A 22,159-nucleotide genomic window follows, 5' to 3' on the forward strand; every position below is an offset into this window, starting at 1 on the left:
AATCTCTTTCCCTCTCCCTCTCCCTCTCCCTCCCTCCCTCCCCCCACCTCTCCCAAAGTGTACACTATCTTATAGCAGTTCTCCAGCTCTGAAGGAACAGTAATCTCAAAAACCACAACTTCAAAGCCATTATGTTTATTTCTTTCAGTTGACACAAGTTTAGTTTTCTTGCTGTAATGGCTTTCCTCCCAAAAAGGAAATTATCTGCTTGATTTAGAAATACATGGGGCAGAAGATTAGGATGTTGTCTTAATTCAGTTGTTGGGACCTACAGTTTTTGATTCATGATACCAAGCTTTTCCTTGTTATTGTACATAAAAATCAAGTGGCATATACTGCAATATATATGCAAATCTTAGGCTAAAAATCCATTTCTATATCCTTTTATCTGGAAGTAAACTAGCTCTAGGCCATGCATAAGTACTATCCTATTCTCAGTCTAGCATACCTGAGATTATGCCATTTCACATACAAAGTTGTCTGACAGATGTGATTTCAATAGAGAACTTCCTTCCTGTGCCACTTCTCTGAAAGCAGTCCTATTCTTTACAGCCACTAATTCTGAAAAATATCTCGCTTTAGAAATAAAACTTGTTCCAAATTTATTTATTTATATTTAGGCACATTCCCAAAACCATTTTGCTCATCCTTCTCGTTTTGTTTCATTTTGCTTTGCTTTATTTTTTTTTCCCCAGTAAGATTTATGTGCCCCTAAAATATTTTGGTTTGTTCTGGCTTTACATGCTGGAGACACAGAACAGCTTACTAGCTGATTACAGTGATAATATTAAAAACCATAGCAATAACAAAGAATGAGCAAACAACCGTGATTAAGTCTTCCAACAAGAATAAAAGGCATTCCACAATTTGGAGATAGTTCAATATCCCATGCTAGTTACTAGAACTATCCCATGATAGTTCAATATCCAGAACAGCCAGCCTTTTCAAAAAACTAGACAAGAAAGAGACAGTCTTGATATCTGAGAGAAGGTTGCCCTGAAGGAGCCGGGGTGGGGGGTTATATTATTGAAAAGACATGAGAATACAGTCACTTAAGGTAGTCTTCCATCTGCAGAGAGACCCTTAACATTAACATGCCTTCTCTTGCTCAATGTACCAGATGGGGAGATTCCACTCATAGCAGGCAAGCTCTGAGATAACCATTCCCTTGGCAACTTCAAGGCTTGTGGACTTCAGCTCCCAGAATTCTTCAGCCAACTATGCTGGCTGCAGAATTGTGGGAGATGGTCCACATGTCTTAAACTTGGCAAGTTTGGAGCCCCCCTGTCCTAAGCCATAGAAGACTTTAAAGATGGTGCCCACCATCCTGAATTGCACCAGAATTACAGCATTCATTATCAATAAAAGTCTGCTTCTGGTGACTTACAGAGTTCTGGATGACTGTGTAGCTCCTGCAATGAAGTCAGAAGACTAGAAATAGGAATTGGTCTCTGATTTCCAGTGTGCTTTTTCTAAAGGAAGCCTGGTCTTTGCATCCTGCCATATCTCTCTCTCTCATCAGAACTTCAATTTTTCATCCTCCTCTCTACTTCTCTCTACTTTCTCCTCCCTCCCTTCCTCAGGACAATTAACAGTGAGATCCATCACACTCCTCTGCATCTACCAGGCTTCCATTCATATCCCAAGATATGACACTCTTTCAGTGGCTGCTCTTGATTGTGTCACTCTACAGGTATCTCAATAACCATCCACATCACTTCTCACTAACACTCCCTTATCTATATAGCTCCCAAAAACATCCTATCCAACTAGTCTCTACCCCACCCCCCCATTCTGTACTTACTTAGGCCTCAAAGAAGCCTCTCCTTTATTACTGCTTCTCACTTTAGGGATAGTTTCAACCACTACAGTAATTCCAACATTTTCCCTGTTTCTGCAACCTTTCTACTTCTTCCTCATCAGTTCCTTTGGCCTTGGAGGAATTTCCTGTTGTTCTCTAGCTCTGCTTACAACTTTAAAGTGGCTTGCCTGCAGGCTGCTATTGAAATGTTGGCTTCCTTTTTGGAACTCACCCTTGCTGAAAACACTTGGCACTGAAAACTCTTGGTATTGCAGTCTGTTGGAATATCTAAGATATCTTCCTGTTAGTGCTGCATCTACTGTAAATGATGTTTTACCACCACTATCATCTTGGTGCCCCTCTCTACCTCCAGAACAGGGGTCTCCAACCTTGTCAACTTTAGGACTTGTGGATTTCAACTCCCAGAATTCCTCAGCCAGCAACGCTGGCTGAGGAATTCTTAAAGTTGACAAGTTTGGAGACCCCTGCTCCAGAAGATCTTACCAGGCTTTGTCTTTACATGGCTTTCCATTGCCTCAGTTCCTCTTTGCCAATCATCTCTGAGCAAGGTCTGCAGCCAACCTTTCAGGATTTCAGCCAATACTGTAATTCCTGGCTCTCTCAACCTCTCTCTGTGTTTTCATATTGTTTGTGTTCCATCTCTCTCCTCACATGCCTAACTACTCAACTCCAATGAGAATGGGTCATTAGTACGGAAAAAACCCCTCCTCCGCTCCCTTGCTTTCTCCATAACCATTTTCATTTCACCCAGCTAAACATATCCCTTTACTCAGTGCCAAGTTAAAACATTAAAAAAATATTATTTCACTGTTCAGAGCCACTACCTTGTATACTTATATTTTAATGTAAAATATTTGATATAATTTTTTAAAAATTTGAATATACAGTATGTATATTTAATATTGTATACCTTCTGGGGATGAAAAACATGGCAGCATCTCCTACTCAGTGCCATAGGACTAAAAAAGACGTGTAAACGACTGTTTAATTATTTGGTGGTCCAATATTGTGTTGTAATATTATACATACCTAGTCAGATGTAAGTCCTACTATTAAATGAGGAACTGCTCCAACTAGATGTTTATATAATAGTTTATAAAATCGTAAAATGTATTCAGATGAAATTTCATTATAGTCCTTCAAAAGCCAAAGAGGCTCCAAAGCTTCCAAATTTGAAAAAGTTAGTGTCGACTGAAAAAAAATGCACTTGGTTTTGATACCAAAAGAGGGCTGTGAAAATATGTACAGACCCCTTGCATCCTGGACATAAATTGTCAACTCCTTCCCTCAAAAGGACTATAAAGCACTGCATATCAGAACAACTAGACACAAGAGCAGTTTTTCCCTAACCTCATCATTCTGCTAAACAAATAATTCCCTCAACACTGTCAAACTATTCACTGTCTCCATTACGATTACTATTAATCTTCTCATCGGTCCTATCACCCATCTCCTCCCACTTATGACTGTATGACTGTAATTTGTTGCTGTATCCTTACAATTTATATGGTTTCCTAGTGTGATTTGTTTGTTTTTTGTACCCTATGACTATCATTAAGTGTTGTACCTTATGATTCTTAACGAATGTATCTTTTTTTATGTACATATTTTATGCATATGCACCAAAGACAAATTCCTTGTGTGTCTAATCACACCTGGTCAATAAAGAATTCTATCTATCTATCTATCTATCTATCTATCTATCTATCTATCTATCTATCTATCTATCTATCTATCTATCTTTTTTTTAAATTTACATTTATATCCCGCCCTTCTCCGAAGACTCAGGGCGGCTTACAGTGTATAAGGCAATAGTCTCATTCTATTTGTATATTTACAAAGTCAACTTATTGCCCCCCCAACAATCTGGGTCCTCATTTTACCTACCTTATAAAGGATGGAAGGCTGAGTCAACCTCGGGCCGGGCTTGAACCTGCAGTAATTGCAGGCTGCTGTGTTCTAATAACAGGCTTCTTTACAGCCTGAGCTATCATGGCCTATCTATATCTTGCTTTCAACTAAAAGAATTTGACGAATTCTGCAATAAACACTGGATCTTTGATTGAGTCAGGTCTTCTTTTTGGACATTATTAACATAACAACACAAGCAAAACACATGCAAAATGCAAACATATAAATGAAAAGCATTATATTAGGACTGTTGTTTTGCATTTTTAAATATCTACTTAAACAAAATTTACATGCCCTTTTTCACTTGACATATTCTGAGTTATTTCTGCAGGAAACATAAGTCAAAGATCTCTAATTATCTTCTTTTTCTATTTTTTAAAATAGCATCAATAAATCCTAGAGCTAGATGCTACCTAGTTTTGCTTCTTCGAAAGTGCTATTTCCCAATAGCAACTAAGCACAATTGCCCAACAACCAAGGATTAAAATACAGGTGATTGATGAAAAGCTAGTTGGACAAATGGGGAAAGCAAGGGATGCTGATGGAAGTACCATTATGGTCACCAATCAAGAAAAGCAAATCTCTAACGACTTTTGTGAATTCCATATAAGAGATGGAAGTCATGATGTCCTCCAGACAGAAAGGAAATCCTGTTGTACTGAGCTGGACTTCTACAACCTGGTGTTTGCTACAATGAGGTGCTAACTAAATCAGGAATTTTTCCTGATAGCTACTTCCTCCCTAGTGAAGAACAGACCTGTTTTGTACAATCCTTATTTGCCTTAGTGACTAAACCCCAGTCAGATGGCTTCACAAAACACACCAAACTGTAACATGGTTTATTTGCTTTAGCTTACTGTGATGTGTTAACCTATAATGGGCAGAAACAACTCAGCCATGTTCCTCATGCAAGTTCCTCATCAAGTATTATGGTAGAGAAATAAATATATTATGGGAATAATCAACATGGTGTCCTTTGGCTTTTTTAGAACAGAATCCACACAAGGGTTTTGCTCTTGCCAGCTTCCTTGGGTTGACAGATTGAGAGTGGTTGGCTTCATGCCTAAAGTGGGACTAGGATTCACAATTCCTCAGTTTCTAGCCTAACTCTTAACCAGGTGTCTCCAACCTTGGCAACTTTAAGCCTGGAGGACTTTAACTCCCAGAATTCTGGGAGTTGAAGTCCTCCAGGTTTAAAGTTGTCAAGGTTGGAGACCCCTGCTCTTAAACACTGCACCAAAGTGGCTCTCCATTTGTTTGTTCCCTTTTCTTCTGTTCAATCGGATCTAATTCTTTGAAACTGCCTCAACAAGTCCCTGCAGTTTTCTAGGCAAGGTTTTTCAGAAATGATTTGGCATTGCCTCTTTTCTAGGGCTGAGATAAAGTGACTGGCCCAAAGTCACTCAGCTGGCTTTGTGCCTCTACTTATCTACCAGGGGGTTGCATATGTCAAGCACGCTGATTCAGGGCCCCTAATTCTTTCAAAGTTTTCTGCTGGAAGAACCTAAGTAATCCATGTCTCCTTGCTTTGGGGAGGACTAGATAATATTCTTTTGTGAAATGGATTAAAGACAATGATGGTGATGATGATAATACTAGTGTGTAGAGGATGGGCAGATGTTGATAATGATGAGAGAAGAAGAAATATATGGCTTCCAAAGCTGACAAGCATGTGCTACATGGAGAGCAACCCAAAGACTATCTTCCTGTACGTCTGGTGACAATATTCCTCAGCATTTTCCAGTGACCCTGGAAAGATGCCCATTTGCAAATTAAACACAGAAATTAAAGTACTGGAGGCTTAGCTGATCTTATATGATTGCCTCTTCTATATATCTGGTTTGCTGCGGAGATTGAATTGATTATCAATCTACTAGAGACATAGCCTCTCATCCTAAGTTTGCCTAAATGCAAAAGATTTCAGAGATGAATAAAATTACTGCTTATTTTTATCGGTATTAAGGGTGTATTTATTTGATTGATTGATTGATTGATTTGATTTGTATGCTGCCTCCCATGGTATAAAACACAATTGTGGACAGCTTGCAAGAAAAATAAAAGCAAAAAACCCAAGTGCTTGACCCACCACATCCAGTCCATCTATCCATACAATCCTCAGGCTCCAAGCTTCCCCCATACATGTGGGGAAGAAAACAGGCATTTCTGAAAGGGGAAAGAGGTGGGGGATTGCTGGATCCAGAGGTGAGTTTCAGCAGGTTCTGACCAGTTCTGGAGAACCGGTAGCGGAAATTTTGAGAAGTTTGGAGAACCAGAAGTAAAAATTCTGACTGTCCCCGCCCTCATCTATTCTCTGCCTCCCGAGTCCCTGCTGATCGGGAGGAAATGGGGATTTTGTAGTATCCTTCCCCTGCCACGCCCACCAAGCCACACCCATCAAGCCACACCATGCCCACCAAGCCATGCCCTCAGAACCGGTAGTAAAAAAATTTGAAACCCACCACTGGTTGGATCCTAGGAAGAATGTTCTTCAGTGGGGCAGGAAGTGCTATAGAAAATGCACCCTTCCCAGGTCCCATTGGATAGCAACACTTAAGGGCAATACTAATGGGATGTGACTTGATATAATGGGCAGTAGGACCAACCTTGAGGAACATCAGAAGGTGAGCTGCAACCAAGGTAGTGAGATAAAAGACATCTGAGTCCAAGGCAGAAATGTAATTTGAGAAAGGATCTCAGACTTGATCTTCCCTAGTTCTTACAAAGACAGGGAGAGGGGAAGCATAGTCAAACTCTGGTTAGTCCTTGTTTAGCTGCCAATTTAAATGAAATTAGGTTACTAGTTACAGTTTCTGTAAATCCAAAGTGCTGAGTGTTCTATTTGGAAGACAATAAACCAGGGGTGAAATCCAGCAGGTTCTAACAGGTTCTGGAGAACTGGTAGCAGAAATTTTGAGTAGTTTGGAAAACTGGCAAATATCACCTCTGGCTGGCCCCAGTGTGGTGGGAATGGAGATTTTGTAACATCCTTCCCCCAGGAGGGGAGGGAATGGAGATTTTTCAGTATACTTCCTCTGGAGTGGGGTGGGAATGGAGATTTTGCAATATCCTTCCCCTGCCACACCCACCAAACCACACCCACAGAAGTGGTAGGGAAAAATTTTGGATTTCACCCCTGTAATAAACCCAAGTTAAATAACTGCATATGATGCCCTGGATTTATTTTTACTTTATGCAAACAAAGCTGTTGAGTTTAATTTGACTTACATTTTATATTCAAGAAAGCTGGTGAGCATGAAGATGCCCATGACCAGCATTCCTAGTATGACCAGCAATGCCTAGTATCTCACTGAAACTAATGGGAAAGATTTGAACTATTCTCCTCTTTCACCTTCAATTTCTGCAAGTAGATGTGCATAGGATCAGATTGTGGAATGTCCTGCCTGAGAACCTGTTCCTGTGCACAACTCTATGCGCTGAGTTCTGTAGACCTGCAGGTAAACTTCAGGGCTTGTAATCTTAACTCAGTTTATCCATTTCTATCTGCCAATACCCATGAATTATATATATTGGACCATTTAATTCCTAAAAGACCTAAGTAGGAGTGATGTAGCACTTCTTAGGGAAAGTTGCACAAAATCCTATGAAATACAGCTCTTCCTTTCTGCTCTGCATCCTATTTTCTGGATTTCCAGTTTAGCTTCAACCAGAGACATTCTCATATAGCAGCCTCCTCAACTGGTGTCCTCATGTGGACTTAATTCCTTTAACTCCTCAGACATATGGATATGATAGGAGTTGCAGCTCCACACGCCCATAATCTGATCTCTGGAAAGCTGTTTTAGTGGAAATAAATTTTTTTTAAAAACCCTGTATGTCCAACTTCTAGTTTCCATCTCTAGCACGTTAAAAGATGTGTGTATGTCTATGTATCTGTCTGGAGGAGGATAAAGCAGAAAAATGCCACTGTAAAAATGGTTAATCTATTTAGGCAAGTCATAGCTTAGTCACATGCAGGAAGTTCATTCTCTGCTTTTTTTCAAAATTAAAAACACCTCAAAAAATATCTTTAAAGTATCTCAGATGGTGCCTCTTCCTGAGGCCTTGCAGACCTTCTGCAAGTTGTAATGAGTACTACTGGATCAGATGGATTACGCCTATATGGACAGCTCTGTATAGGTTTATGTGTATAGGTTCCTACGTGCAATGGTTCATCATCAATCTGGTTGTCCAGTTCAGCAATCAAGGAGAAATATGAGAAACTGTGCCACAAAGCAGCTCTCCAGCTTGGTAGGATTTTGGATGGCAGGAATGCTGCCCAAACAGTATTGTAAATGATGCCAATTTAGCTGGACTCTAAAAGATCACCAAACAAGAACTATCTGTAGATAACAGAATAACAGAGTTGGAAAGGACCTTGGAGGTCTTCTAGTCCAATCCCCTGCTCAAACAGAAGATCCTATACCATTTCAGACAAGTGGCTGTCCAGTCTCTTCTTAAAAATCTCCAGTGATGGAGCACCCACAACTTCTGAAGGCAAGCTATTCCCCTGGTTAATCATTCTCACTGTTAGGAAATTTCTCCTTAGTTCTAGGTTGCTAGACTCGTGGTCTGTTCTTTCCAAGAAGCTGGAATAAGCAGCACATGGAATAGCAAAGCTTTACCCGCAGAACACTAAACGCACAGGATTGGCACACCTAATAGTTAGGAAGTCCTTTCCTGGAAGTTATCCCCTGATTTCTCAGAACTATGAACAATCTGGTTTTAGTGGAAATGGGGTGTGCCAGTAAAATATACAAATTCCACATAAATGTACGTATTTGCAGGTGTTACATACCTTACGCTACACACATCTGAGAAGTCTGTATACTTTTTTGACTTGCATATAGTATCTCTGGATGAGTGCCTTCAAGTTATAAACCAAGGAAGTAGCCCTTGCAGTATCGTGGGACTGGGTTTTTTTCCCCCCTCCCAAAGTCTGGCATGAGAATTGTAACAGACGATTATAGACATATAAACAGAACGTGTGTAACGAGGAATTATTTGCTTATGTGCTGGCTGCGCTGAGCTTCAAATAGCTACGATGCTGTTGCCCAAATGCGCCTTTCACTTCTCAACTGTGTTAGTTTACTTAAGCTTAATTAGTTCTCTGCCTAAATCTGTGAAAGTGCATGGGAAAAAGGGGTGGGTGGGTGAAGAGTGCTGCTGGAGCTATCTCAGCATTCAAATATGCCGAACTTGCAACCAATCGTCTCAGCTGGATTCAGTCTGGTTAAACATGTCAACAATTTTGAACTGTTTCTAAAAAGTTGCTAAAAAGTTCTCTTGCATAACGTTAATGCTGACCCAGACCTGGCTGTGGCAGTGACTGTTTTGCCTTCAAGAACCTGAAGAACTGAAGTGAATTGCCAACCCCTTGCTGAAAAGAAGCACAGATTGGATTTTCAAGCCAGCTTTATTCTAAATTCTCCAACCTCTCTGCCGTCTCCTTCAGCTAATCCCCCACAGAGGAGAACGGAGCTTGAAGAGAAGGAAAATAAACAGTGAACGTTAGTTTTTTACTTACGGAACTGAAGCAGCAATAGCAGAAGCTGAGGAAGCCTCCTCCAGTAACCCATTTTCTGGATCTTGCCAGCAACCAAATCCCAGTTTTGCTGTGCTACTCGGTTCATCCTCCGCCAGCCAGCCTGTCCAGGGCTTGTGGGGCTCCTCGCTAAAAGTGAAAGGGAGACAGATCCAGCTGTTTCAAATCCAGCTGTGTGAGTGTGTGGGGTCCGCCCAGGAACTGAAGTTTCTGAGCCGACGAATGCTGGCTCGTTCTGAATGCACACAAATATAGGAGAAGGAGGAGGAAGAAGAAGGGGGAAGGAAAAGTTGGCACAGAGACCAAAGCTTGATATAAAGATGACAACGCCGAGGCCGTTTCAGGAAGAGGAAAGAAAGGAAAAAAACCTTGCCATCCAGAGCTGTGCACAGAGCACCTCATGTCTGCCATTAATTTTAGCCGGCCTGTGAGATTAAATGTACAAATCCTTTCTTTGGAAGAAAAAGGATGAAATCATAAATCAGGGCATATATGGCAGCTCTTTTCCCATCAGACTTTTTTCCATTACAAAGTAATGTGGAACAGATCTAAAAATTAGGAAAACCTCTGTGCAGTTATCGCTGTCTCTGCTTTGAGGCCAACATTCCACTTCGGTTCTTCCCTTCCTTGCAGTCACTGCTCAAGGCAACTTTTTTTTTTTTTAAGAACAAAGGAAAAAGAAACAGTAAAGCTATTAGCAAGAGAAAATACACTGTCCCCAAATGGATGAAACATTTGTATAACACAAAATTGTACAAATGCAATGATGCTACACAGTCCAACAAAGAGCCTGTCTGTCCTTCTATGGAGGGAAGGACTCCAAGAGCCACTATTTTCCAGCTCCAACTTTTTACATTCAGAATAACAAGAGTTGGAAGGAACCTTGGAGGTCTTCTAGTCTAATCCTCTGCTCAAGCAGGAGAGGCTATACCCATGATGGTGAACCTATGGCATGCGGTGCCAGAGGGGCAAGCAACGCCCTCTCTAATGGCACGCGAGCTGTCGTCCCAGTTCAGCTCCGCCACAAATGCACGCATGCCTCCTGCCTGCCAGCTTGCCTTTGGGTCTCTGCCATGCATGCGTGGGGGGTGGGGCATGCAAGGGTCATGTGTGCATGCATGGGGGGCACACACACATGCATGGAGTGGGGCGCATGCATGGGGATGAGCATTGCATTTTGGGGGTTCAGGCATGCATGAGCACATTTGCTCGCGCACATGTGCGCTTTGGGCACTTGGTCCGGAAAAGATTAGCCATCACTGCCCTATACCATTTCATACAAATAGCTGTCTAATTGCTTCTTAAAATCCTCCAGTATTGGAGCACCCACAACCTCCGGAGGGAAGCTGTTCCACTGCTTAATTGTTCTCACTGGCATGAAATTTCTCCTTAGTTCTAGGTTGCTTCTTTCCTTGATTCAAAACAAGGATGAATATGGCCTCTTTTCCTCTCTTTTGAAAGCAAGCACGATGGGGTCACCTGGCTTGGGGCCCTTACTCTATGGCTACTACCCTGCCAGATTGCATAAAGGAAGAGTGCACATCTGACCTAGGAGTGCAGGCCACAGGGCGAAACAGCATGCCCCTCACTATTTCATGAGTTTGTCACCAGTGATCTTATGTGGATGAACTTTTTGTGGTAATTAGGAGTGTCTTCCTAGCCTAATTCTGCACATAGGGTTTTCTAATCCAGCTAGAAGGTGATAGAACCATTCAATTTCCAGAAATCCTCTCCTTTTCTCAGAGCCCGCATTTTAGTCAATTTCTCAGGCCTTTCTCTACCTTCAGGATCTCCAGAGAACAGAGGAATGAAGCTGATAGAAAATAACTTTTTCTGACTTTCAGAGGGTTGAAAAGACTTTTTGCTGGCATCGGTAGAGGCCTCATTAGTGTGTTTGTTAGAAGCAGATAAAGATGATGCATGCCTAGGGTACAGCAACACAACTGAAGTGAAGTACATCTGGTCAATTGCCTAAGAGAGGTCATATCCATCCTTATTTGTCCTCTATTTTGTGTGGCATTCCATGGATGAAGAAAGAGACACACGTCCAGGGGTGGGTTGCTGGGAGTTCGCAGGAGAACCTCTGGCTAAGATTCTGTGCAGTTCGGAGAACCCCCAAATCCCACTCCTGGCTGGCCCCACCCACCCGGCCCCTCCCAGGAGTCCCCATGCAGCCCATTTTGGATGCAGGTAAGTGTAAGAGGCTTGGAAGGGCGAAAAACAGGCCTACCGGAAGTTCAGGAAGGCTGGAAACAGGCCCATTTCTGGCCTCTAGATGCCGTTTTTGCCTTCCCGGAGGCTTGAGGAAAGCCTCCGAAGCCCAGGGAGGGTAAAAATGCCCCCTACTGTGGTGCAGGAGACTAACTAGGCCACGCCCACCATGGCCACACCCACCCAGCAACCAGGCAGAGAACCCCTTTTAAAATTTTTGAAGCTCACCCCTGCACACGTCATAAAAACATACATGAAAGCTTTATAGTTTTTTGCAACGTGAAACCAAATAATGACTAGACATATGTGTAAAGAGTCTAGTTTTAGGAAGATGGATATCAAAGAAGAATTAGTTTGGTCTCCCTTTTTGTGGGGGCGTTTCCATGACAGGTATGCTGTCAACCATAGTTCAGCCATGAATCTACTGGATGACTCAATAATCCAGTTGCAACCCAGGTCTTTGTACTTTATTTGGGGTTATTGTTTCCATTCAAAACACACAGAAGAAACCTATGAGGAAAACAAACATCCAGCAAATGGTTCTTCTGACCAAAAGCAATCACCGTGTGACATTTGTGGCTAGAAAATAAAGCCACAGATGGGTGTTTGGTTTGCAGCTCTGCTGCTCATGGAGAGGAAGCACCAGGCAAGCAAATCGTGACTGGCAACACTGGAAATGTGTGAACATATCCAGTGGGAGATAAACACATACTGACAGGGCTCCCTAGGAATCCTTTCTCTATGCAAAGTCTACACAGTAGGGAGCTTCTAACTTCTTCTAGGGAAAAGCTGAGAAAGTGAAGACAAAAAGCAAAAGCCTTGATGACTTCAGCTTTCATTTACACAATGGAGTTCATTGCACAGTTTCAGTGATAAATCATAATAAACTTTTGGGAGGCAGAAGACAAATTACCCTGGCTTATTCCTGTTGACTCATTCATACTTTGGATGTGAGAATATGCTCTTGCACAAGATATGTTGGGTGTGGGGGCAGGGAACCCTCAAGCCCCAGAAATGGGAATTCACAATTTTTCATTACGTTTCATTCTGAAGTACTAATTACGAGGATTGGGAGATTTGAATTGGTCTATGTCCAATTTAAGGAAGGAGTCAAAGCTGCAGCGTTATTCTGGAGTTGCTTGCTTGCTTGTTTGTTTGTTTATTATGACATTTTTATGCCCCCATCTCCCCTATAAGGTGACTCTGGGTGGCTTACATGTTATTCTACTATAGGTAATTCTGTCTCATGAGTCAGTGTCTGGGTTTGTTTGTTTGTTTTGCACTTGGGCATGAAACTGCCATTGCTTCAATTCCATAGAAATTAAGCAGTGGCACAGGGAAGGAAAATGCTTACTTTTGGAACCTGAGCGGAATACAGATTTGCATAGTTTCCTTATTTGTGATTTATGGCATTTTCTAATCATCCCACCATCGCTGTGAATAGCCGCTTTATGCCACTTTAGCCTTTAGCACTATTAAAGATGGTGCTTTGAAGATGCTTTCAGTCCCTAGTGGAGAAATGGCAAAACCTTTGCGTGATGGTGTAAACTCATATTGTAGGGTGCCCAGTTGCATAGTTGATGAGCCATTTAAGCAGGTGATGAAAAACCTACTGTTTTTCAGTTGAATGAAGGCAAATATATGTGTCCCAGTATAATGTTGTAGGATCTAATCTGGATCGGTCACCAAGATCAGAGGTTAGTCTTCCAAACTTTCCAACTCTTGCTGGAGCCCATCCTCATGGTACTTCTCTCTACTGGAATGTGTCAGTCTCTTCAGCATGAATCCGAAAGCTTGGAAAACTAAATCTCTGGTCCCGATGACGAATCCAGATTGGATTTTGTTTTTCACTTCTTTCTTAGAATACCCTGAAAACCATTCTGCCTCTAGAGGGAAAATCTCTGCAGTGTCTGCCTGTTTCTTAGTGTAGCTTCACCGCAACATTTTATGACATCAGCACAACATTTTACTTCCAAATCTTTTGCTTTGGAGTCCACAATGATGTTTTTTCCAATTGTCACCCAGTTCAATTATTTCCTAGTTCCGTCCCGTACAAAATCCCTTACCTGGCTTATCATTGCCCGCTCAATCTAGATAAGATTAGCATATTTGTATTCAAATGTGCAGTATATTATTTTACCTCCTTTTATCTTACCCAAATCTGGTTTTTGTTTTGTTATCTCTTCCATTCTGAAGATAATCTAGGATTTTTTTTCTGTTTCTACTCCTCTGAATAATTTAGTATCATCCATATACAGGCCCAACCTTAGAGGAAGGGATTTATCCAAATCCTTGCAGACTTCATTTCTTACACACCTTCATTGTGTATGTCCACTGCTTATTCCAGTCCTGATTTTTAACCAGACATCATCCCATAAAGGGGTTTTCCCACTTATTTCATCCCTCCAATTTTATTCCACTAAAACCAAATCTTATCCAAGTCAGACTTTGCAGTGGTTAAAGTCAAATACCACACTACTCTATGGTTTAATGATTTTTTTCTTGTTAATTAGATTTGGCTTATACAAAATACTAAGCCAGGAGTCATGCTTTTATAAACTACTGTGTTTAATCTCCTGCAATGTGCTATGCCAAAAGCAAGCTGATCTCTCTTGTGACATGGGACAGGATGTGAGCCTACTCTTGCCTATTAGATCACCTCTTCCTGCGTTTATCTCTTTTTGCTAAATTAGGAGGCATCTTGAATACTTTGAATCGTCAAAAAACCGACATGCCATTGAATCCAGCATCATGACCTATTTTTCCTACACTCCTCAAAGAGGCAAGAGACATAATCAAAAAATACACAAACAACCATGAAGTCGAAAAGTCAACCTGCCTCCAAATGGCTCAGGGTACTGTAGACATTATGCCAACCGTGACTGCTTAATCAAAATGTAGGATCCAAGGCTCAGAGTGAGCTTCCAAACAACTTGATCTGTTTTTTTGTTTAGAATCACAACTTTCAGCTGAGGTCTGCTCGCTACTGCATCATATGTAAGTAGAGCAACCACAGTAATTATGATTTATCTCTTGAACTCTTCTGCCAAACCAAGTGAATCTTCCCCTAAAGCTTTGGATTTGTGTTGCCTCCTCCTTTGAGTCTTTTCATGTTTATACAAATTTTTCTTCATGCAATCCATGTGGATATCTGGCTTTTTTCAAAAGTCTTGTCAGTTTTTCCACATTGGTGTTTATGGGCCAATTTCCCCTCCCATTATTTTTTCCCAAAAAAGAGAGTGAGAGAGAGACCAGCACATTTTCTTCTGACTAGAACTGGCAGGATAGGGGTACTTTTTTTTCTCTGAAAACTTTCCAAGTTTTTTTTCTATTTTTTAAAAAAATGTGTTTGTGTTTCTCTGTCTGGGTGCTTGGCTCAATCTTTGGTTCTCCTCCTGCTGTCTTTGTGGCCTCTGCAATTTCTCTGATCACATGGGGAAGCATCTTTGATGTTTTCTTTTTCAGTCCTCTTGTTTCCATAAGGTCTTGGCTCCTCTTGAAAATGCTTTTGTGGCTGGAAGGGGCCACCAAAGTTTATTTACTTTTAATCACTGACCAGTAGGATTATTCATACCATATCGCTTTTGCATCATAAACCCTCAATTTATTTGTCTTCATTACCATTATGACAATAAATTAACAATGTGTCCAAGACTCACAGCATACCAGAATGTAAGAACGATTGATTAGAAAAGATAGTACATTTGTATTTGTGTGTGTGTGTGTGTGTGTGTGTGTGTGTGTGTGTGTGTGTGTGTGTGTGTGTGTAGGGAAAGCAGAAGAATTTATGTCCAATTGATAAACATAAAAAGGTAAAGGTTCCCCTCGCACATACGTGCTAGTCGTTGCCGACTCTAGGGGGCGGTGCTCATCTCCGTTTCAAAGCCGAAGAGCCAGCGCTGTCCGAAGACGTCTCCATGGTCTCGAAAGCACGTAAAAATGCAAATAGAAAAAATAGGGACCACCTTTGGTGGGAAAGTAATAGCGTTCCGTGCGCCTTTGGTGTTGAGAGTGATAAACATACTGGTCAGCAAAATCAAATTTGTTGTATCTTTCTTTAATGGTAGATAGGTAGGTAGGTATTAATTGTATCAATAGTATTAACTGTTGATAGAAGGCTATGAGCTATTACTGAACAACTACCAGAACGTCCTTGGGAAATTTAGAAGCCATTTTGGCAATCCTATTCAAAGGAGCACAGCTGTTAGGAGATTCAGAAATCCAAATAGGACAACAGGAGAATAAGGTTGTTCATCATAGATTTTTAAACTATTGCTGAGAGATGTCACATGGGGTGAGGTGGCCCTTAATGACCAGTTTACTGAAGGGTTGAAGGATGACCTCTGAGATGAACTGATAGGACAAGCAACCTCAGTCACCTTGGGTGAGTTGTATCAGCGTAGCATTGTAACTGATGCCTGACTAGAGGAACTGAAGCAGAATTGCGGTGTCAGAGGCAGATGTGAAACATGGGTCTCTCTTTCCCTCTTGCTTTTTCATCCCCAGATCCAGAAATGGGGGAGCCAATGAAGATTGCAGCTGTCAAGATATTTGGATGAGAGTCAGGGATGATGAGATCTGGCTCTCCATTTTTATTCTGGAGCCTCTGGGCCAGTGGTGGGATTCAGCCAGTTCGCACCTATTTGGGAGAACCGGTTGTTAACTTTCTAAGCAGTTCGGAGAACCGGTTGTTGGAAAAAAAACTTATTTTTTTCCCCCACTTTACAGGGCTAATCCTATAAGGAAGGCAGGAAGGACACATTCTGGTGTTGTTTCTAGCCTCATCTTTATTGCCCTGCTTACAGAAACTGCCTCTCTGGTTAACCCTTATTACATTGTAACAGCTAAGGCGAAGCACCCATCGACGTGAGTGATGTTGAGTTGGCCACGCCCACACAGTCACATGACCACCGAGCCATGCCTACCCAGCTGGTCATTAGGGCAGAGAACCGGTTGTTAAATTATTTGAATCCCACCACTGCTCTGGGCATATTGTCAGAGAACACCTGGCAAGAAACCCAATGGCAGGGTTAGAGCAGGGGTCTCCAACCTTGGCAACTTTAAGCATGGAAGACTTCAGGCTTCAGCTTTGCTGGCTGGGGAATTCTGGGAGTTGAAGTCCACCAGGCTTAAAGTTGCCAAGGTTGGAGACCCCTGGGTTAGAGCACCAGAACAACATGCCAGCAAACACCCACCTTTGTCCACAGTGCAAACCAGGGAAATTCCATCTGTCCTTCATGACAACTCACAACAGGGCTGATCCAGCAGATAAGGAGATCTCATGAAGAGTTTCCTCTTTTATACTGAAAAAAGATACATGCTAATAATAATAAATTACTATGATTATAACCATCTTATATCTGGGATCCTTCTCTTATGTAAAAGTCTGTAGAGATTCTCAGTCATCCAGGTCATGATTGTCCCAAAGGTCCTTTTTCAGGAGGCAACTGGGCTTTCTTGTTTTTTTCTTTGATGTTTTGCTTCTCATCCAAGAAGCTTCTTCAGCTCTGACAGGATAGTGGGGAATGGAAGGATTTATATTCCTTGCAGACAGCTGGTCATTTGCATCCTTTTAGAGGGTCTTTGAAGCACTTGGAGGTTTATCGGTGTCCTCAGGGTCACCTGAGTAAGTGCTCCTGGTTCCTGTAGTCTACAATTTTTTTCCTCTGGAAATCCATTCCTACTCCCACACCATTCAAAGGGTGTCCATCCCAAATTGTATAGCTAAAAGTCTGTAGAGATTCTCGGTTATCCAGGTCACTGTTGTCCCAAAGGTACTTTTTCAGAAGGCAACTGTTGTGTCTCGCCCGCTCCCGCTCCCCCTGCCGCAGCCGGGCCCCTCTTATCTCCTGCCGGACGCTGATAGTTCGGAAGAATGTCCTGGCATGCCTCCAGGCCCCAGCCTTGGCACCATGCCCGGACAGGCCGAGCAAGACGAAGGGCCTGACGTGCCTTCAGCCCCCAGTCCTGGCACCATGTCCAGGCAAACGGAGCAACTAAACCCCTCCCCCACAGCATGTGAACCTGAAGAATGTGAGACCAGTCATGAGCTAGGATTGCCAACAGCTGGAGGCTGGAGAGATCCTCGCTTCCGGAGAGTTGAGAGGCGACGTCAGCAAAAGGAAGGGAGGGGCAGGCCTGGATAAGTGCTGAGTCATGGAGCCACACCCCATGGCCTATATAAAGGATCTGCTTTCTGGCATTCTCTGAGTCAGGCAAAGTCTAACTTGGATTGCTGAAGTCACTTCCTGGTCTCCTGCCTGCCTTGAGAACTCTGATAGGACTTTGGCAGAGCTGCAGAGACACACTTGATACGGACTTCCCCGATCCGGCCGTCAGCGGAGGAGTGGGACATGACAGCAACTGGACTTGCTTGTTTTTTCTTTTGAAGATGTTTCGCTTCTCATCCAAGAAGCTTCTTCAGTACATAAGAGAAACTTCTTCTCTTATGTACTTAATTGTTGTCAAAAACACAGGAGGGCCAAATTCTTTGGGTACCTTAGAGTGTAGAGGTGCACTAAAAAAGCAGCAGGGCATCAGTTGCAGCTGCCATCTTGATTTTGCATTATTTGCTTTGTCCTAAAGATGCCTCCGGGTCACAGTATTTTTAAACTTAATTGTCAATATTTTCTCTAAATAGTTTCTCCTCTTGAACATTTAACTTAGGAAAAAGAAATACATGTGCATTTTTGCTTTTTCTCATGTATACTTTTTTTCCACAACTCTATTTAAAATAAATGCCTATCTCATTTGTGAGTACTTTAAGTGTATCTGGTACATCAGTCTCTTGAATGTTTGTTGTGTGTGTGTGCATGTATGTATGTATATTGCAATAGATCTCTTGGGTTACTTGTATTTTTTATTTATATTTTAAAAAATGAACATTTTGGAATTTTCTGAATCCATACCAGTGATACTATTTAAATAACTGCATGCATTCTAAATAAATCTCATTATTATTACAGCTGGCTCCTAAAAATGAACTAACTGGGGTTTCAGTTTCTCTTCTTATTGAGCCTCTTTAACTTTCTTAGCTATCAATATGTCAGCATACCTGTTGTTGAGGTTGCTCCATTTTCTTTACAGCATTTATCTTTGGACTAAATAGTAAGGGTGAATATATCCCCTTGATCTCTCTCTCTCTAAGCTATGCTTCAAATATTTGCATGGTTGATTCATCGATTTAAAAAATATTGTCAGAGGGCACCTGGCAAGAAACCCAAGGGCAGGGATTAGAGCATCAGAAAAACCCGCGAGTAAACACAGCCTTCACTCTTCCAAATGGGCCTGTTCTAAAACTTGCGTTTAACAATAAAGAAAAAAAACCCGTGTGCTTAAAAAATCCGGGAGGAAATACTGCCGGTTAGGAAAAATAACTGGAAATTTCTATTATCTAAGTTTATTATTGAGCTGCCTGTTGTTTGTACTGGAGAAATTCAAGAAATGTTCAGCTAACAAGCTTATGGAAAAGTCTTTAGCGTTTAGACTGAAGAAACGATACTGATTTTTTATATATTATAGGGAACACTGCTGCAGAAGGAACAGGGAAAAAAAAACACCAGAAAAAAAAACTGGATATACTTCCGTCCTCGCTTTTATTATCACTTCTCTAATCTGATTGTATTGTTGCTTTCGGAGTGGGGCAGCGTTTTTAAACGGCTTTATTACATGTCGGAAGCTTTTATTTGTTTATTTGTTTTAATGTCGTCACGCCTTCGAGGCGCGGAAAGCGAATTCAAGCGTTTTGGCTTCCTAATTCTGTGAAAACGGGGGAAACTCTCTTGGTAGGGAGTAGCCGGATCGATTGCGCCGAGTAAGCAGAAATCGCATTCGCCTTTCTCCACCCTCGCGGTCGAGAGAACAGACAGACGCTTCCCCGGTAAACGGGAGGGGTGGCAGTAGGCGGCACGCCTGAGAGCAACCTCGCCCGGCTCGAAACGCCAAGCCCCTCTCGTTTTCTTATAATTTCCGCTTATATCTGAAGTGAAACCCCTTCTTCAAAGCATGGAGAATGGGGGTGAAAGCGCCAAGCGATTCTGGCAAAAGCCGTGAGGCGACTTCGAGCGAGAAGTCGAAGGGATTCCCTCCGGTCGCTGAAGCGAAGCCGGGAGGGAGGAGCGGGAAGAGCCTCCCACTCCCGCGTCTCTTCCTCACACTCTTCCTCCCCCCCTCCGCTCCGCCTCAAAGAGCCAGGCGCGTGCGCGGAAGCGGCCTCCGACCCCTCCGCCTCCTTCTTCGTCTTCCCGGCTCGCTCGCTATGGAGCATCCCCGCGCCGAGAGCCCTGGCGGCGGCAGCAGCAGCAGCAGCACCAGCACTACCAGCAGCAGCAGCGGAGGCGGCGGCGGCGGCGGCAGCAAGGAAGGCGACGAGCCCGAATCCCCTCCTGGTCCTCTGCCGAGCCGGCCTCATCAGAAGGCGGCGACCACGACCGCAATAGCGGCGGCGGCGGCCACCGGACCGCCGGCTTGCTCGGTAAGGGAAGCTCCGCCGCTGCATCAGGGCACCAGGTTAGGCCGCGGCCCCCGTGGACGGGCTTGTCCCGCCTCCTCGGCGGAAGCGAACGCGGGGCGGGCTCGGGCTGGTAACCGGAGCGCGGTGGGAAGAAGGCGAAGAGGGGTCGTCTAGGGAATGGAGGGAGGAGAAAGAGGGGGAGGAGGTTGGTTGGGCTGAAGGCTGAGTCCGGGGTCGGGGTGGAGGAGGAGAAAGAGGGGGAGGAGGTTGGTTGGGCTGAAGGCTGAGTCCGGGGTCGGGGTGGAGGAGGAGGAAAGGGGAAGGGAGGGGAGGGAGGATAGGAGCCCCTCACCTCTGGCTTTGGTGGCAGAGATTGCCTAAGAGGAGGAGGAGAAGAAGGGCAGGGCAGCGCTCGCCATATCCAATGGGAAGCAGGTGCTGGGCATGGGAGGAAAAAGCGCTCCCGTTGAAAAAGTCTGCCTCTTCCCCCACCTCCACCCCACTGGTGAAATCCAATTTTTTTACTACCGGTTCTGTCGGCGTGCCTTGGTAAGCGTGGCAGGGGAAGGATACTGCAAAATCCCCATTCTGTCCCCACTCCTGGGGGAAGGATACTGCAAAATCCCCATTCTGTCCCCACTCCTGGGGGAAGGATATTGCAAAATCCCCATTCTGTCCCCACTCCTGGGGGAAGGCTATGGCAAAATCTCCATTCCCTCCCCACTCCTGGGGGAAGGATATTGCAAAATCCCCATTCTGTCCCCACTCCTGGGGGAAGGCTATGGCAAAATCTCCATTCCCTCCCCACTCCTGGGGGAAGGATATTGCAAAATCTCCATTCCCACCCCACTCTGGGGCCAGCCAGAGGTGGTACAGTATTTTCTGGTTCTCCGAACTACTCAAAATTTCCACTACTGGTTCTCCAGAACCTGTCAGAACCTGCTGGATTCCACCCCCTCTTTTCCCTCTCTCCCCACCCAAGGGAAAGGGCCCCTGGGACACCTGGGATAGACCAAGAAGGAAGGTGAAAACTTCAGAATTGAATATGCTCCAGCTGTGTTGGATTAGAGTTCTCATAATCTTCTGCCCAGCAATGCCTTTGGAAAGATGGCCAGGACAACCCCTTGAGTATTAGGAGCACAGGAAGTCCTCGACTTAGGAGCCTGACTGAGCCCCAAATTTAGGTTGCTAAGTGAGAAATAGGTTGAGTGAGTTTTGCCCCATAGTTTTACCACTGTTCTTGCCACAGTTGTTAAAGTGAATCCCTCTGGTGGTTAAATGAGTAACACGGTTGTTAAGCGAACCTGGCTTCCCCATTGACTTTGCTTGCCAGAAGGTCACAAAAGGTGATCGCATGACCCCGGGACACTGCAGCCGGTCATAAGTGTGAAACAGTTTCTAAGCATCTGAATTTTGATCCCATGATCACGGGGATGCTTCAAAAGTCGTAGCTCTGAAAAACGGTCATAAGTCACTTTTTTCAGTGCTGTTGTAACTTCGAATGGTCACTAAATGAGCTGTTGTAAATCAAGGACTACCTGTATTGTATCTGGAGACTGCTATTTTTGTGTTCAAAATATCTGGAGTCTGTTTGTGTCCTTTATTTTCCAAAATAGTATGCTTTCTATACTACTGGAGGCAAATCTACTTCCCAGTTGTCATTTTCTCTATTTTATAAAAGAGATGGATAATTGAGGTTGTCACTACAGGTAGTCCTCAACTTACAACCATTCATTCATGTGATTGCCTTTTTGTGACCTTATGAAAAGCAAAGTCAATGGGGAAGCCAGGTTCACTTAACAACCACGTTACTAACTGCAGCAATTCATTTAACTGTAGTAAGAAAGGTTGTAAAATAGGACAAAACTCAATAACCATCCTGCCTGCCAATGCAAACTTTGGGCTCAATTGTGTTTGTAAGTCAAGGACTACTTCCATCTTGTTTAAGGCCTTTCAATAACACCGATAACCAAATGATAACCAGGATTTGCTTGTAATTTACCACAGACCAATTTAGCATTAGATTTGCTGATAGATTTTAGGAATGTGCATTGTAATTGATAAGAGTGGACGACACTGGAAACAGTTTAGGTTGGTGGTATCTGCACTGGTTTCTTAAGAAGTTAATAGGAACTGGTGAAATCTTTTAATTGTCTTCAATTTTACTGGCTTCTTGCTATCTGGAGTTTTAAATACTGTTTTAAATTAGTACACGCCATCA

The 22,159-nt window shown here is 43.1% G+C and overlaps 2 protein-coding genes across 2 annotated transcripts in view; one reads left to right on the forward strand and one right to left on the reverse strand.

The window, feature by feature from the left end:
• The window catches only part of LOC131203859 (TGF-beta receptor type-2-like), a 49,911-nt gene extending 40,259 nt beyond the window's left edge, over positions 1 to 9,652 (reverse strand). Inside the window, exon 1 of the mRNA XM_058194579.1 lies at positions 9,258 to 9,652. Coding sequence (XP_058050562.1) covers positions 9,258 to 9,363 — 106 coding nt within the window. The 5' untranslated portion in view covers positions 9,364 to 9,652. The remainder of the gene's footprint in view (positions 1 to 9,257) is intronic.
• Positions 9,653 to 19,234: 9,582 nt separating this feature from the next.
• The window catches only part of SNX4 (sorting nexin 4), a 38,387-nt gene continuing 35,462 nt past the window's right edge, over positions 19,235 to 22,159 (forward strand). Inside the window, exon 1 of the mRNA XM_058195032.1 lies at positions 19,235 to 19,959. Within this exon, the coding sequence (XP_058051015.1) occupies positions 19,498 to 19,959 (462 nt within the window). The 5' untranslated portion in view covers positions 19,235 to 19,497. The remainder of the gene's footprint in view (positions 19,960 to 22,159) is intronic.

Source organism: Ahaetulla prasina, chromosome 1 (genome assembly GCF_028640845.1).
Source record: "Ahaetulla prasina isolate Xishuangbanna chromosome 1, ASM2864084v1, whole genome shotgun sequence".
Classification (NCBI taxonomy): domain Eukaryota; kingdom Metazoa; phylum Chordata; class Lepidosauria; order Squamata; family Colubridae; genus Ahaetulla; species Ahaetulla prasina.